General features: G+C 61.9%; 2 protein-coding genes across 2 annotated transcripts; both read left to right on the forward strand.

The window, feature by feature from the left end:
- The first annotated feature begins 933 nt into the window (after nucleotides 1-933).
- Nucleotides 934-6,609, forward strand: LOC138064917 (uncharacterized). The gene is made up of 12 exons (XM_068929162.1): nucleotides 934-1,669; nucleotides 2,070-2,131; nucleotides 2,675-2,831; nucleotides 3,181-3,437; nucleotides 3,561-3,643; nucleotides 4,089-4,195; nucleotides 4,371-4,482; nucleotides 4,767-4,905; nucleotides 5,253-5,492; nucleotides 5,793-5,872; nucleotides 6,059-6,244; nucleotides 6,506-6,609. Exons 1-12 carry the CDS (start codon nucleotides 1,591-1,593, stop codon nucleotides 6,594-6,596), a joined length of 1,593 nt encoding a protein of 530 aa, XP_068785263.1. The 5' UTR covers nucleotides 934-1,590; the 3' UTR covers nucleotides 6,597-6,609.
- A 1,972-nt stretch (nucleotides 6,610-8,581) lies between these two features.
- On the forward strand, nucleotides 8,582-14,958 carry LOC138064921 (uncharacterized). The gene is made up of 12 exons (XM_068929167.1): nucleotides 8,582-10,018; nucleotides 10,419-10,480; nucleotides 11,025-11,181; nucleotides 11,530-11,786; nucleotides 11,910-11,992; nucleotides 12,438-12,544; nucleotides 12,719-12,830; nucleotides 13,115-13,253; nucleotides 13,603-13,842; nucleotides 14,141-14,220; nucleotides 14,467-14,592; nucleotides 14,855-14,958. Exons 1-12 carry the CDS (start codon nucleotides 9,940-9,942, stop codon nucleotides 14,943-14,945), a joined length of 1,533 nt encoding a protein of 510 aa, XP_068785268.1. The 5' UTR covers nucleotides 8,582-9,939; the 3' UTR covers nucleotides 14,946-14,958.
- The last annotated feature ends 285 nt before the right edge of the window (nucleotides 14,959-15,243 follow it).

Consider the following 15,243-nt stretch of genomic DNA (forward strand, 5'->3'; position numbering starts at 1 on the left):
CCAGCTTCCCTGCCTCTCCATTTCTTGAAACCCCCCCCCTCCTCCCCTTTTCTGACACCAAGCTTCTCAGCACACGCCCACGCGCTGCACTGCTGCTTTCCTGCCTCCAGTGGGGAGCCTCGAAGGCGAGGTGGCAAGAACTGCATGTTGACTCTTTCCACAGTTGGTAAGACCAACTTCGAGCTGTGTCTTGTAGGGCCAGGCTTTTCTGCTAGTCGCCGAGGGGCAAGGACCACCTGCCTCCCAGTCATGTACGTGTCCTGTGCCCCTGGGAATCGCACCGGCACGACCAATCCAAGGCCAGGCGGGAGGATGCAGGGGTGTCACGCACGCCTGCAAGCATTCGTTAGAGAGCCTTGTAAGAAAGGCACTCGGACGCCGTACGCTACGGATTAAAATGCTCTCTAACGGAGGTGCCATGAGAAGGAAAAAGGGGAAAGCGTAGAAATCCTACATCTCTTTGGATGCTGGGAACCTTGAGCTGTTCAGCACTGGACGCGGCGCAGAACGCCTCTGTGCCGAGTTGCACTGGTATTGCCGTCTTTAGTGCTAAGGAAATCCTGCAGAAACGCTGTTCTTCATTTCTGCTGGCGAGCAAAGGGCTATTTACATGAAAACATGCAGCTTCACGTCAAGAAAAGGACAAGGCCACGCTGGTGGCATCCTGGCCAGGTGCCAAATGGGTGCTGCCTACAGCCTCCTCTGGGAGCGTTAATCGCCTAAGTTTACCCTGCGGCCAAGCGATGTGTGCAGCACAGCCGGAGCCAGGAAGGCTGCGTGTGTCAGGGCTCAGCATGAGCCAGTAGTGGCCTGGGGGCGCTGGGGAGCCCGGGGAGACGCCAGGGCTGTCAGGGCAGGGGCCTCGCCCTCCAGGGCCCATCCCACCCGCCCCAAGCCGGGGAGAAGGGCAGGTCGGGGCTTGGCAGGGGGGGGGGCAGCCCTGAGCCCAGGCCATTCAGGCACCTCCATGGTGAGGGGGGCCAGGCCAAGGCTAGGCCGCACAGTCAGCGCGCAGGTCGGGCTCCGGCTCGGCAGGGCCCGTGGCCCGGGAGGGGCACAGCCTTGGCGGAGCTGGGGAGCGCCACTGCTACGCCGTCGCTGGGACAGGGACTGATGGCCCCGAGCTGAGCTGAACCGGGGTCCCGCTTCCAGTTTTGGAAGAGAAGTGGGGGGAAGGGAACGTGCTTCCCGGGGAAAGAGGGCCAATCTCTCTGCTCCTTCCCTGGCTGTGGCATCTCTGTGCTGGTGACCTAATGAGCCCCCAGAGATGACACAGGCTGAGGTCACAGTGGGACGCGCTGCATCACAGAGAGGGGCTCCTCTGTCCCGTGGTGGTGTCCGTCCGCACTTCCCTGCGAAGGCCCGGGCGCTGGCCTGGTGCTGCTCGCTGTGCTCCCCACTGCTGCTCTTTGGAGCCGCTCTGCAGCAAGCAGAGGGGACAGGCGGCAGCAGGGCCACGCCGGGGGCCCCTCTCCGTCGGGCAGAGGAGCAGGGGCGCCTTGGACAGGAAGGAGTGTGGGGCGAGGAGACGACAAGAGCGTCCTTTTCCCCTGGCTGGAGAGGCGAGCTGAGGGCAAGGGGACAAGCGAGATGGAGGGCTGCTGGACCGAGACCATCAGCCCGGAGCAGAGGTCCTTGTTCCCAACGCTCCTGCAGCTCTGCACGGAGGGTAAGGGCTTGGGGAGCTGCTTCCCGAGGTGCCGCGGCGACTGTTGTCTGTCAGAATAGCTGTGGACCCTGGGCTGTGGGGGTGGCTGCACAGGGCTGGGGGGGGCTGTCACGAGAGCCGGGCCTGGGAGGAAAAGGGTCCTGTGTGCCAGAGGGCTGGGGTAGGGTGTCCTGCAGCTCCTGTGGGGTTCTCGAGTGCCTGCCAGAAATGCCCCCGCTGGGCTCGGAGTAAGGCCGGCAGTCTGCAATCGGGAAAAAGCCCGGCTCCGCAGCCAGGACAATGGCTTCTGGGAGGGTTTGTGTAGGCCTGCATCTGTCACCGCCGGGGTTAGGAGCTTGCTTGGGGAGAGGTTGTGAGCTGCTTGGCCCGGGGCCTGACGTGTCCTTCCCTTGCTTTCCAGAGATTGTCGCAATTTGGGACGCTGTGTCCAATTACATCCTGGAACAGCTGATGCGGGACAAGGTGGGCTGGTGTCCTGGTCGCCCCAGCTCTGGAGGGTTTCAGCTGCCTGGAGAGCCCTGGGTGCCCGGGAGCAAGCCTTCCCCCAGCGCCACGGCAGCACACCACAAGCAGCCCGTGTGCTGCAGAGCAGCTTTCTGGCCAGCCAGGAGAGAAACCACGTGCACCTCTAGCGTGAGAAAGCGTTTGGCACGTCCCTGGGCTTCTCTCTTCCCTGTGGCCCCAGAGGAAAGACCAAGCAGAGAGACGGGGCGGCTGTGCCAGGGCTGTTGGAAACCCCTGGAATCTTCTCTAGCCGAGGGACGTTAGCGAACACTTCAGGGAGGGCGAGGACACAATCCGGGCAATGTGGCTCTTCTCTAAAGGCTTCCAAAGGCTTTTTTTTTTTTTTTTTTTTTTTTCTCCAAAGGCTTCCATTTGTATGTCAGGAGTGGGCAGGGCACAGAGCAGCGTTCCCACGCTCTGGCAAACATCACGGTTTTTTGGTTTTTTTTTTCCACCACCAGAAGACTTACCGGTGGGCCTTTTTGTCTTTGCTGCGTGCAGGGTGTCCTGGTAGCGGGGCTCGGGACCTTCTGCACGGTCCGAGAGCCACTGCACCTCGGCAAAGATGACGTGCGGATGGTTCGAAGGCCTCTTTTCCAGCTGGGCATGGACATGGTCTGGCTGCAGGGGCTCCAGCGCCCCAAAGGGACTCTCCCTGGTGAGACGGCAGTGGCCACCCTCTGCTTCCCCTTGCCACATCACGTACGGGGCGGGTTGGGTGCTCCCTGCTCTTTGGAAGGGGCAGGGAGAAGTAGGGATGTCCAGCTTCACCCGCTCCCCCCCACCCCCCAACACACTGCCCCCCGCCCCCCCCCCCCCCTCCCCGAGAGCTCTTTCTGAAAAGGACTTTTTCTGTAGTATTTTGTGCTACAGAATTTTGTGCACACAGTCGGGCTCTCTCCTTTGAACTGCCCTAGCACCTGACTCCACGCCACTCACATTTCTTGATGGCCCAACAATGCAAAGCTGGCCTGCGGTGGCAGTGACGTTGTTCCTCCTCTGTGTAGACGACATCAAGATCAAGCCGCTGAACTACCGGCGGTTGTCCCTGGCCACCTCCTTCTCGAGGCACGTGGTGGAAGACTGTGTGGCGGAGACCATCCGCTTGTTCTCTTCCCACGTGAGGAACAAAGAGAACGTCGCCTTTGCCTTCAGAGACATCGGTGTTCTGACCCGCCAAAAAGACAGCATGCACATGAGGTTTTATGCCCACTGCACCCAGCGGCTGGAGGGCACTGCAAGCCTGACTGCGGCCCTCTGCAGTGTAAGTTGCTCAGGTTTTCCAGGCTACTTTGATTTCTCTGGGAATCCTGAATGGTCTGCTGCCTTTGGGAGCAAGGAGAGAACTGCCTTGGAAGCCTCCCAATGGGTCTGTGTTACATTGCAGAGACTGCGTACGACAGATCTGTCCGTCTCCGGCAGACGTGCTGCTCTGGGGACCCGGTCGAGCCCCGTCCACGTGTTCCCGAGGTGAGCGTGTTTCCTTTGCAGCCCTCGGCCAACGGAGCAGGCAGCTTCCCAGCTGCTGCTCGGGACCGGGCCCCGCCAGGGCGCGACACTCACCATCGAGTTGGGAATAACTCGCACGGCGATCGGTTCCCGCTTCACTAATGCTCAGCTTGGGCTACACGTGTCTTTGCCTGGAGTGACCGGGAATCGTGACCGCCTTTCTCGTGGCCAGCCTGCCGTCCTTCCCATCAGAGAGAAGGGACTGCACACAGAGAGGCATTTAGGCTACGCCTTCTGTCTTTTGGGGGAAGAGTGCCAAAAAAAAGCCCCCAAAGAGCTGTGCACGGACACAAAGGAGGTGGGACGCGAGCAGGTCTCAAAGGGCAGTGAGGAGGATCAGTGTTCGCAAGCTGCAAAGGGGAGACGGTGCCCTTTCTTCAAAGCTGGGTTGTCTTTTGCTTTCCAGGTTTCAGCTCACTGTGGAAAGCAGCCCGGAGGCCAAGGCTGCCCCCGCCGGCTCCCCACAGGAGAAGGAGCTGGAAGAAGAGCTCGGGGCTGTCAGGAGCAGCAAAGGTAAGGGAAACGCTCCCTCCTGAGCCGGTTGGGTCCCTGTCCCACGCTGGGTGACAGCAGCCAGGTTAAGATGTGCCCTCCCCCCCCCGTCCCCTTCCCCGTCCCGTCCTGTCCCCCGTCCCCGTCCCCCCGGCAAGGGGCTGCTCTGAAGAGCTTCCTTGTGCCCTACTTACAGAGCAGCGTCCTGGCAAGCTGCTGCAGCACCGGGAGGAGCTTTCTCTCCCCACGCTGCCAAACTGCGGGGCAGGCACGAGGGGGCAAGGCGCGGAGAGGAAGCCTCCTGCCAGGTGAGACCCTTGGGGGAAGGGCTGAGGGGGACACTAGTACCTGCGCAGGGGAGACATCCCCTTTGGCCATGCCGGCCCGGCCCGAGGGACTCGAAAAGGCTCCTGACGCGTGTCCCACCAAAGGCGCCCTCTTGCTGCACGGCAAGCACGCGCAGGTTTGCGGGAGAGCCTCACGTTGGCTTCGTTTCCCTCCAGCGTCCCGATCTTTTGGGGAGCTGAACGCAACTCTTTATTAGCAAACGCCTCCTGCCCTTGTCCTAACGCCTCCTGTGGTGTCTTCTCAGGATCATTCTGAACCCGACAGCCCCCATGCTGGGCACCTCCCTGGGGAAGGAGGTTGGCGTTAAATACCTCCCGCATCCTCCCGCCGGACCTCGGCCTGGCCGCGCCGGCGCCGGCGCCACTGCCAGGAGCGCAGCACAGGTGCGTGAGCGGGCTCTGGGCAGTCCTTGCATCTCACTGACCGCTAGGAAAGCTCAGTCCTATGAGACTCACTCCGAGAAGGGCCCCCAGTGTGTGCTCACTGGAGCCGTCAGCGGCCTCTCTGGCTGCTACTTTGGGGCGTAGTTAGGCACGACTTTTACAACGGCTTTTTCAGCCTGCCTTCTGCTGAAAAACCCGCAAAAGAGTGATTGGTGGTGGTGAGGCTGCAGACAAGGGGCAGAAGAGCGGGAGAAGAGCAAAAGCCAACACCCCCCCCCCACCACCACACCCAGAATCCCCACCCAAACAGACAAGACTAATACTGTTGCCTTTCCACGGCGCCCCAGGAAACAGCCTGCCCTCCCACGCAGAGCTTAGGAAGAGCTGCCCGTGTCTCCCTCTTGCGAGAGAAGCAAAGGCAGGACCAAGCACCGTGGGAGGAACAGCAGGCCGCCCTGGAGAAACACGCCCAGCGTCAGGCCCAGGTACAGGCCGCTGCCTGCCTCCAAGGAGCAGCGCCCAAGCTGGCCCACCCCTTCCTAGGAGGGAGACGGCTGCAGCCAGGTCCCGGAGCCAGAAGGAGCCAGGTGCCGGAGCCAGGGCAGCTGGGGGGGGGGTGGGTGGGTGGGTTGCCTCCCCACTAGGCAAGCTCTGCCTGCGGTGCCTGCCCTCGAGCCGGAAACCGGCTCTCAGGGGCAGCTGGCTGACGTGCCGGGGGCAGAGCTCCAGGGGCCCAGCTATGGTAGCCCGTTGTAGCAGCTCCTTGTGTAGCCTGAGTCTGGCTTACAAGGACTAGGTGCCTCCCCTGCGAGTGGGCCAGTGCTATCATCTCCCCCACGCAGCCCTCCATCCTGAAACCATTTCTTCTTCTTTTCCTTGCAAAACAGATCATGCTGCTGGAGAAGCAAGTCCACCTCGAGCAGCGCCGCTACCCAGACACTGACATGCTGGGGAGGCCCCCCCCAAAGTAAGCGTGTGGGGGCGTGCAAGCTCAGAGCCAGGGCCAGGGCCAGTCGACGGGCTGTGACCGACCCCCTCCCCCCCTCCCCCCTCCCCCCCCCCAACCTTGAGGTGCCAGGAGCCCAACTGCCTCAGCTCCGGGGCACATCTTACAACAGCCCCTGGTTTCCTCTCTTCCAACTTGGGTTTGCAGGGCCTGGGGCCAGAAGGGTCCCGGGAGAGCAGGAGAGGGACTTTGTCACTCCTATTGCAGGCAAGTGTCCCCGCAAGCAAAGCAGAACATGCAGCTTATGACATCATACAAAGTTCTTCGGGACAGGTGGAAGGAAAGGGTGGAACAAAACCGACAGAGGCTGAAGAAGGAGGAGGCGGCGCGCCGGTAAATACCTCCCAAGCCAGGCGGGTTGCCCCCTTCCTGCAATGCCCTTCCTGCCATGGCCCTGGGGAAAGAGGGTCTTTTCCAGCCCCACCTCGGGCTTGGAAGCAGCCTTGGAGCCTGGCCTGGGCTCACACATCCCGCCCACTCCAGCGCGGTGGAGGGGGGGGTGGGCGTGCACCATAAGATTTCCAGGCACATCTCAAGTGGCGCCACATCTTCCTCCTGACCCGTGCCCCCCCCCCCCCCCCCCCCTCCCCGCAGCGCTTTGGTGATGTGCCGCCTCCGGAGCAGAGAGCAGCAGGACAGCATGCTGGGCAGTTACCACAGAAATGGCTTTTATCCACGGAAATAAACTGCCTTTCCGAGTTGGTGTGAGCCTTTCCTTGGTGGGGTGTGAAAGTGCAAGGGGCAGCAGGGCAGCTTCCGAGGGGCTGGGAAGCAAGGGGAGTGGGGCAGCCCCTCTCCTGGGCAGCTCTCGCCCGGGCCATGCCCTAGCAGGTGACTTTGGGGACTGCCCTGCCAGAGGAGAGGTGAGGGAAAGGTTTTGCGGGGGGAGAGCGTGTGTGACTCAGCCGCCTGAATCCTGACAAGCTCTTGCATGGGCACCGAGTCTTTGGTGCACCATGTCCCCGCCTGAAACGCGGGGAGCGCTCTCTCTCCTCCAGGCAGGCCCTGGGGGGGGGTGGCAGCCGCTCCTTGGCATGGCCCAGAGCCAGCTCCCTCAGTGCGAAGGCTGAATGGACCCAGAGGCTGGCCACGCCCCCCCCAGCCAGACCCGGGCCCCTCTGGGGCCGAGGTAGGACACGGGAATGCAAGAGCTCCCACCGGCACTCCCGCCAGGCCATTCGCTTCCTCGCCAAGCAGTGGAGTGGCTTGAGGGGAAAGCAGAGGGGCGGTTACCGCGAGGCTGGCCACGCGTGCGCGGGCCAGGGTAGGGCCAAAGAGGCGTTGGCTGCGAGCCCTTGCTGGTGGGCGCAGCAAGGCAGTAGAGGGGCCGAGATGGCGCTTCTGGTGCGAGTTGTCGAGGGGGCAGGGGGTCAAGGTGGGAAAAGCGTGAAAGGGCAGAGGCACTGCTGTTTGGGGGCTGGACTCGGCGTGGCTGGGCCGCTGCGGGGCCCAAGAGAACTTGGCTACAAGCACTTCTGGGTGGCGGTGGTGGCAAGGGAGTGGATTGGCCAGGATTGCGTTGCTTGTGTGAGTCACCCTGTCGGCAGGGTGTCAACTTGGGAGAAGAGCAGCAGCGCAGAGGTGCAGGTGTGGTGGGGCAGCTCTAGGCGTTGCGGGGTCGGCTGAGGGGCCCAAGAGAGTAGGGCTGCGAACGCCTGTTCATCGCTGCGGCAAGCGAGTAGTAGGGCCCGAATGCCTCTTGTCGTGCAAATGCGGCAGCAGCAGGCGTGGCGTCAGGTTGGGAAGAGAGGGGTGCGTTTATTGTGTGGTCGGCTAGGCATGCCAGGGCCCTGTTGGGTGGAAGGGGCGTTGGCTGCAATCACTTGTTGATGGTAATGGCAAGTGAGTGGTTTGGCCAAAAATCACCTTTGTGATAAGACTTTGCTAGTAGGCACGGTCTCAGTTTGGGAAAAGAGAGGAATCAGACCAGTGCTCTTCGCGCAGGCTTGGAGGAGGCATTCAAGTTGCAGCGCAGGGCCCTAGACATATATCTCAGCTGTGAGCAGCATTTGGTGCCAAAGCCCTCTCACCAGCTTCACCTTTCTTGTTGAATCTGCACGTAGGCCTAGTGCCCCTGAGCGGCCTCCTCTGGCATCCCGCCCTACCCATGACCCAGGAGCCCATCTGAGCTTAGCCCAGGGCCATCAGTGCTAGCCCAGCAACGCGATAGCACTGCCGGTCTCCGGCTCCACCACAGGCATATCCCTCTCAGGCCACGGGCCCCAAGGATTACTCCGGGCTGCAGCATTGGTTGGCTGCCTCTGTGTCCTGTGCTCTGGCACCTGCGCTTTAGACCTGGCTCTTCCTCTGCTCAGGGGCAAACCACAGAGCTGCTTCACAGCCGCTAGAGCTTGCCAGAGCTTGCCAGGAAAAGCACCTTTTGAACTGGTGCTAGGGAAAGGCCTCTGTAAGAGCCAGGCCCAGAGTGCAGCCACCCCTCCAGCTTCCCTGCCTCTCCATTTCTTGAAACCCCCCCCCTCCTCCCCTTTTCTGACACCAAGCTTCTCAGCACACGCCCACGCGCTGCACTGCTGCTTTCCTGCCTCCAGTGGGGAGCCTCGAAGGCGAGGTGGCAAGAACTGCATGTTGACTCTTTCCACAGTTGGTAAGACCAACTTCGAGCTGTGTCTTGTAGGGCCAGGCTTTTCTGCTAGTCGCCGAGGGGCAAGGACCACCTGCCTCCCAGTCATGTACGTGTCCTGTGCCCCTGGGAATCGCACCGGCACGACCAATCCAAGGCCAGGCGGGAGGATGCAGGGGTGTCACGCACGCCTGCAAGCATTCGTTAGAGAGCCTTGTAAGAAAGGCACTCGGACGCCGTACGCTACGGATTAAAATGCTCTCTAACGGAGGTGCCATGAGAAGGAAAAAGGGGAAAGCGTAGAAATCCTACATCTCTTTGGATGCTGGGAACCTTGAGCTGTTCAGCACTGGACGCGGCGCAGAACGCCTCTGTGCCGAGTTGCACTGGTATTGCCGTCTTTAGTGCTAAGGAAATCCTGCAGAAACGCTGTTCTTCATTTCTGCTGGCGAGCAAAGGGCTATTTACATGAAAACATGCAGCTTCACGTCAAGAAAAGGACAAGGCCACGCTGGTGGCATCCTGGCCAGGTGCCAAATGGGTGCTGCCTACAGCCTCCTCTGGGAGCGTTAATCGCCTAAGTTTACCCTGCGGCCAAGCGATGTGTGCAGCACAGCCGGAGCCAGGAAGGCTGCGTGTGTCAGGGCTCAGCATGAGCCAGTAGTGGCCTGGGGGCGCTGGGGAGCCCGGGGAGACGCCAGGGCTGTCAGGGCAGGGGCCTCGCCCTCCAGGGCCCATCCCACCCGCCCCAAGCCGGGGAGAAGGGCAGGTCGGGGCTTGGCAGGGGGGGGGCAGCCCTGAGCCCAGGCCATTCAGGCACCTCCATGGTGAGGGGGGCCAGGCCAAGGCTAGGCCGCACAGTCAGCGCGCAGGTCGGGCTCCGGCTCGGCAGGGCCCGTGGCCCGGGAGGGGCACAGCCTTGGCGGAGCTGGGGAGCGCCACTGCTACGCCGTCGCTGGGACAGGGACTGATGGCCCCGAGCTGAGCTGAACCGGGGTCCCGCTTCCAGTTTTGGAAGAGAAGTGGGGGGAAGGGAACGTGCTTCCCGGGGAAAGAGGGCCAATCTCTCTGCTCCTTCCCTGGCTGTGGCATCTCTGTGCTGGTGACCTAATGAGCCCCCAGAGATGACACAGGCTGAGGTCACAGTGGGACGCGCTGCATCACAGAGAGGGGCTCCTCTGTCCCGTGGTGGTGTCCGTCCGCACTTCCCTGCGAAGGCCCGGGCGCTGGCCTGGTGCTGCTCGCTGTGCTCCCCACTGCTGCTCTTTGGAGCCGCTCTGCAGCAAGCAGAGGGGACAGGCGGCAGCAGGGCCACGCCGGGGGCCCCTCTCCGTCGGGCAGAGGAGCAGGGGCGCCTTGGACAGGAAGGAGTGTGGGGCGAGGAGACGACAAGAGCGTCCTTTTCCCCTGGCTGGAGAGGCGAGCTGAGGGCAAGGGGACAAGCGAGATGGAGGGCTGCTGGACCGAGACCATCAGCCCGGAGCAGAGGTCCTTGTTCCCAACGCTCCTGCAGCTCTGCACGGAGGGTAAGGGCTTGGGGAGCTGCTTCCCGAGGTGCCGCGGCGACTGTTGTCTGTCAGAATAGCTGTGGACCCTGGGCTGTGGGGGTGGCTGCACAGGGCTGGGGGGGGCTGTCACGAGAGCCGGGCCTGGGAGGAAAAGGGTCCTGTGTGCCAGAGGGCTGGGGTAGGGTGTCCTGCAGCTCCTGTGGGGTTCTCGAGTGCCTGCCAGAAATGCCCCCGCTGGGCTCGGAGTAAGGCCGGCAGTCTGTAATCGGGAAAAAGCCCGGCTCCGCAGCCAGGACAATGGCTTCTGGGAGGGTTTGTGTAGGCCTGCATCTGTCACCGCCGGGGTTAGGAGCTTGCTTGGGGAGAGGTTGTGAGCTGCTTGGCCCGGGGCCTGACGTGTCCTTCCCTTGCTTTCCAGAGATTGTCGCAATTTGGGACGCTGTGTCCAATTACATCCTGGAACAGCTGATGCGGGACAAGGTGGGCTGGTGTCCTGGTCGCCCCAGCTCTGGAGGGTTTCAGCTGCCTGGAGAGCCCTGGGTGCCCGGGAGCAAGCCTTCCCCCAGCGCCACGGCAGCACACCACAAGCAGCCCGTGTGCTGCAGAGCAGCTTTCTGGCCAGCCAGGAGAGAAACCACGTGCACCTCTAGCGTGAGAAAGCGTTTGGCACGTCCCTGGGCTTCTCTCTTCCCTGTGGCCCCAGAGGAAAGACCAAGCAGAGAGACGGGGCGGCTGTGCCAGGGCTGTTGGAAACCCCTGGAATCTTCTCTAGCCGAGGGACGTTAGCGAACACTTCAGGGAGGGCGAGGACACAATCCGGGCAATGTGGCTCTTCTCTAAAGGCTTCCAAAGGCTTTTTTTTTTTTTTTTTTTTTTTTTTTCCAAAGGCTTCCATTTGTATGTCAGGAGTGGGCAGGGCACAGAGCAGCGTTCCCACGCTCTGGCAAACATCACGGTTTTTTGGTTTTTTTTTTCCACCACCAGAAGACTTACCGGTGGGCCTTTTTGTCTTTGCTGCGTGCAGGGTGTCCTGGTAGCGGGGCTCGGGACCTTCTGCACGGTCCGAGAGCCACTGCACCTCGGCAAAGATGACGTGCGGATGGTTCGAAGGCCTCTTTTCCAGCTGGGCATGGACATGGTCTGGCTGCAGGGGCTCCAGCGCCCCAAAGGGACTCTCCCTGGTGAGACGGCAGTGGCCACCCTCTGCTTCCCCTTGCCACATCACGTACGGGGCGGGTTGGGTGCTCCCTGCTCTTTGGAAGGGGCAGGGAGAAGTAGGGATGTCCAGCTTCACCCGCTCCCCCCCACCCCCCAACACACTGCCCCCCGCCCCCCCCCCCCCTCCCCGAGAGCTCTTTCTGAAAAGGACTTTTTCTGTAGTATTTTGTGCTACAGAATTTTGTGCACACAGTCGGGCTCTCTCCTTTGAACTGCCCTAGCACCTGACTCCACGCCACTCACATTTCTTGATGGCCCAACAATGCAAAGCTGGCCTGCGGTGGCAGTGACGTTGTTCCTCCTCTGTGTAGACGACATCAAGATCAAGCCGCTGAACTACCGGCGGTTGTCCCTGGCCACCTCCTTCTCGAGGCACGTGGTGGAAGACTGTGTGGCGGAGACCATCCGCTTGTTCTCTTCCCACGTGAGGAACAAAGAGAACGTCGCCTTTGCCTTCAGAGACATCGGTGTTCTGACCCGCCAAAAAGACAGCATGCACATGAGGTTTTATGCCCACTGCACCCAGCGGCTGGAGGGCACTGCAAGCCTGACTGCGGCCCTCTGCAGTGTAAGTTGCTCAGGTTTTCCAGGCTACTTTGATTTCTCTGGGAATCCTGAATGGTCTGCTGCCTTTGGGAGCAAGGAGAGAACTGCCTTGGAAGCCTCCCAATGGGTCTGTGTTACATTGCAGAGACTGCGTACGACAGATCTGTCCGTCTCCGGCAGACGTGCTGCTCTGGGGACCCGGTCGAGCCCCGTCCACGTGTTCCCGAGGTGAGCGTGTTTCCTTTGCAGCCCTCGGCCAACGGAGCAGGCAGCTTCCCAGCTGCTGCTCGGGACCGGGCCCCGCCAGGGCGCGACACTCACCATCGAGTTGGGAATAACTCGCACGGCGATCGGTTCCCGCTTCACTAATGCTCAGCTTGGGCTACACGTGTCTTTGCCTGGAGTGACCGGGAATCGTGACCGCCTTTCTCGTGGCCAGCCTGCCGTCCTTCCCATCAGAGAGAAGGGACTGCACACAGAGAGGCATTTAGGCTACGCCTTCTGTCTTTTGGGGGAAGAGTGCCAAAAAAAAGCCCCCAAAGAGCTGTGCACGGACACAAAGGAGGTGGGACGCGAGCAGGTCTCAAAGGGCAGTGAGGAGGATCAGTGTTCGCAAGCTGCAAAGGGGAGACGGTGCCCTTTCTTCAAAGCTGGGTTGTCTTTTGCTTTCCAGGTTTCAGCTCACTGTGGAAAGCAGCCCGGAGGCCAAGGCTGCCCCCGCCGGCTCCCCACAGGAGAAGGAGCTGGAAGAAGAGCTCGGGGCTGTCAGGAGCAGCAAAGGTAAGGGAAACGCTCCCTCCTGAGCCGGTTGGGTCCCTGTCCCACGCTGGGTGACAGCAGCCAGGTTAAGATGTGCCCTCCCCCCCCGTCCCCTTCCCCGTCCCGTCCTGTCCCCCGTCCCCGTCCCCCCGGCAAGGGGCTGCTCTGAAGAGCTTCCTTGTGCCCTACTTACAGAGCAGCGTCCTGGCAAGCTGCTGCAGCACCGGGAGGAGCTTTCTCTCCCCACGCTGCCAAACTGCGGGGCAGGCACGAGGGGGCAAGGCGCGGAGAGGAAGCCTCCTGCCAGGTGAGACCCTTGGGGGAAGGGCTGAGGGGGACACTAGTACCTGCGCAGGGGAGACATCCCCTTTGGCCATGCCGGCCCGGCCCGAGGGACTCGAAAAGGCTCCTGACGCGTGTCCCACCAAAGGCGCCCTCTTGCTGCACGGCAAGCACGCGCAGGTTTGCGGGAGAGCCTCACGTTGGCTTCGTTTCCCTCCAGCGTCCCGATCTTTTGGGGAGCTGAACGCAACTCTTTATTAGCAAACGCCTCCTGCCCTTGTCCTAACGCCTCCTGTGGTGTCTTCTCAGGATCATTCTGAACCCGACAGCCCCCATGCTGGGCACCTCCCTGGGGAAGGAGGTTGGCGTTAAATACCTCCCGCATCCTCCCGCCGGACCTCGGCCTGGCCGCGCCGGCGCCGGCGCCACTGCCAGGAGCGCAGCACAGGTGCGTGAGCGGGCTCTGGGCAGTCCTTGCATCTCACTGACCGCTAGGAAAGCTCAGTCCTATGAGACTCACTCCGAGAAGGGCCCCCAGTGTGTGCTCACTGGAGCCGTCAGCGGCCTCTCTGGCTGCTACTTTGGGGCGTAGTTAGGCACGACTTTTACAACGGCTTTTTCAGCCTGCCTTCTGCTGAAAAACCCGCAAAAGAGTGATTGGTGGTGGTGAGGCTGCAGACAAGGGGCAGAAGAGCGGGAGAAGAGCAAAAGCCAACACCCCCCCCCCCCCACCACCCACCCAGAATCCCCACCCAAACAGACAAGACTAATACTGTTGCCTTTCCACGGCGCCCCAGGAAACAGCCTGCCCTCCCACGCAGAGCTTAGGAAGAGCTGCCCGTGTCTCCCTCTTGCGAGAGAAGCAAAGGCAGGACCAAGCACCGTGGGAGGAACAGCAGGCCGCCCTGGAGAAACACGCCCAGCGTCAGGCCCAGGTACAGGCCGCTGCCTGCCTCCAAGGAGCAGCGCCCAAGCTGGCCCACCCCTTCCTAGGAGGGAGACGGCTGCAGCCAGGTCCCGGAGCCAGAAGGAGCCAGGTGCCGGAGCCAGGGCAGCTGGGGGGGGGGGGGGGGTGGGTTGCCTCCCCACTAGGCAAGCTCTGCCTGCGGTGCCTGCCCTCGAGCCGGAAACCGGCTCTCAGGGGCAGCTGGCTGACGTGCCGGGGGCAGAGCTCCAGGGGCCCAGCTATGGTAGCCCGTTGTAGCAGCTCCTTGTGTAGCCTGAGTCTGGCTTACAAGGACTAGGTGCCTCCCCTGCGAGTGGGCCAGTGCTATCATCTCCCCCACGCAGCCCTCCATCCTGAAACCATTTCTTCTTCTTTTCCTTGCAAAACAGATCATGCTGCTGGAGAAGCAAGTCCACCTCGAGCAGCGCCGCTACCCAGACACTGACATGCTGGGGAGGCCCCCCCCAAAGTAAGCGTGTGGGGGCGTGCAAGCTCAGAGCCAGGGCCAGGGCCAGTCGACGGGCTGTGACCGACCCCCTCCCCCCCTCCCCCCTCCCCCCCCCCAACCTTGAGGTGCCAGGAGCCCAACTGCCTCAGCTCCGGGGCACATCTTACAACAGCCCCTGGTTTCCTCTCTTCCAACTTGGGTTTGCAGGGCCTGGGGCCAGAAGGGTCCCGGGAGAGCAGGAGAGGGACTTTGTCACTCCTATTGCAGGCAAGTGTCCCCGCAAGCAAAGCAGAACATGCAGCTTATGACATCATACAAAGTTCTTCGGGACAGGTGGAAGGAAAGGGTGGAACAAAACCGACAGAGGCTGAAGAAGGAGGAGGCGGCGCGCCGGTAAATACCTCCCAAGCCAGGCGGGTTGCCCCCTTCCTGCAATGCCCTTCCTGCCATGGCCCTGGGGAAAGAGGGTCTTTTCCAGCCCCACCTCGGGCTTGGAAGCAGCCTTGGAGCCTGGCCTGGGCTCACACATCCCGCCCACTCCAGCGCGGTGGAGGGGGGGGTGGGCGTGCACCATAAGATTTCCAGGCACATCTCAAGTGGCGCCACATCTTCCTCCTGACCCGTGCCCCCCCCCCCCCCCCTCCCCTCCCCGCAGCGCTTTGGTGATGTGCCGCCTCCGGAGCAGAGAGCAGCAGGACAGCATGCTGGGCAGTTACCACAGAAATGGCTTTTATCCACGGAAATAAACTGCCTTTCCGAGTTGGTGTGAGCCTTTCCTTGGTGGGGTGTGAAAGTGCAAGGGGCAGCAGGGCAGCTTCCGAGGGGCTGGGAAGCAAGGGGAGTGGGGCAGCCCCTCTCCTGGGCAGCTCTCGCCCGGGCCATGCCCTAGCAGGTGACTTTGGGGACTGCCCTGCCAGAGGAGAGGTGAGGGAAAGGTTTTGCGGGGGGAGAGCGTGTGTGACTCAGCCGCCTGAATCCTGACAAGCTCTTGCATGGGCACCGAGTCTTTGGTGCACCATGTCCCCGCCTGAAACGCGGGGAGCG

Source organism: Struthio camelus, unplaced genomic scaffold, assembly GCF_040807025.1.
Source record: "Struthio camelus isolate bStrCam1 unplaced genomic scaffold, bStrCam1.hap1 HAP1_SCAFFOLD_124, whole genome shotgun sequence".
Lineage (NCBI taxonomy): Eukaryota > Metazoa > Chordata > Aves > Struthioniformes > Struthionidae > Struthio > Struthio camelus.

Bases quoted from the DNA above. Each gene is read 5' to 3' on its own strand.
- LOC138064917 (XM_068929162.1), top strand. From the start codon at position 1,591: ATGGAGGGCTGCTGGACCGAGACCATCAGCCCGGAGCAGAGGTCCTTG. The intron at 4,483-4,766 runs GTGAGACCCTTG...GTGTCTTCTCAG, and splicing joins GAGAGGAAGCCTCCTGCCAG to GATCATTCTGAACCCGACAG. The intron at 5,493-5,792 runs GTGCCGGAGCCA...CTTGCAAAACAG, and splicing joins CCGGAGCCAGAAGGAGCCAG to ATCATGCTGCTGGAGAAGCA.
- LOC138064921 (XM_068929167.1), top strand. From the start codon at position 9,940: ATGGAGGGCTGCTGGACCGAGACCATCAGCCCGGAGCAGAGGTCCTTG. The intron at 13,254-13,602 runs GTGCGTGAGCGG...ACGGCGCCCCAG, and splicing joins CTGCCAGGAGCGCAGCACAG to GAAACAGCCTGCCCTCCCAC. The intron at 14,221-14,466 runs GTAAGCGTGTGG...CTCCTATTGCAG, and splicing joins CTGGGGAGGCCCCCCCCAAA to GCAAGTGTCCCCGCAAGCAA.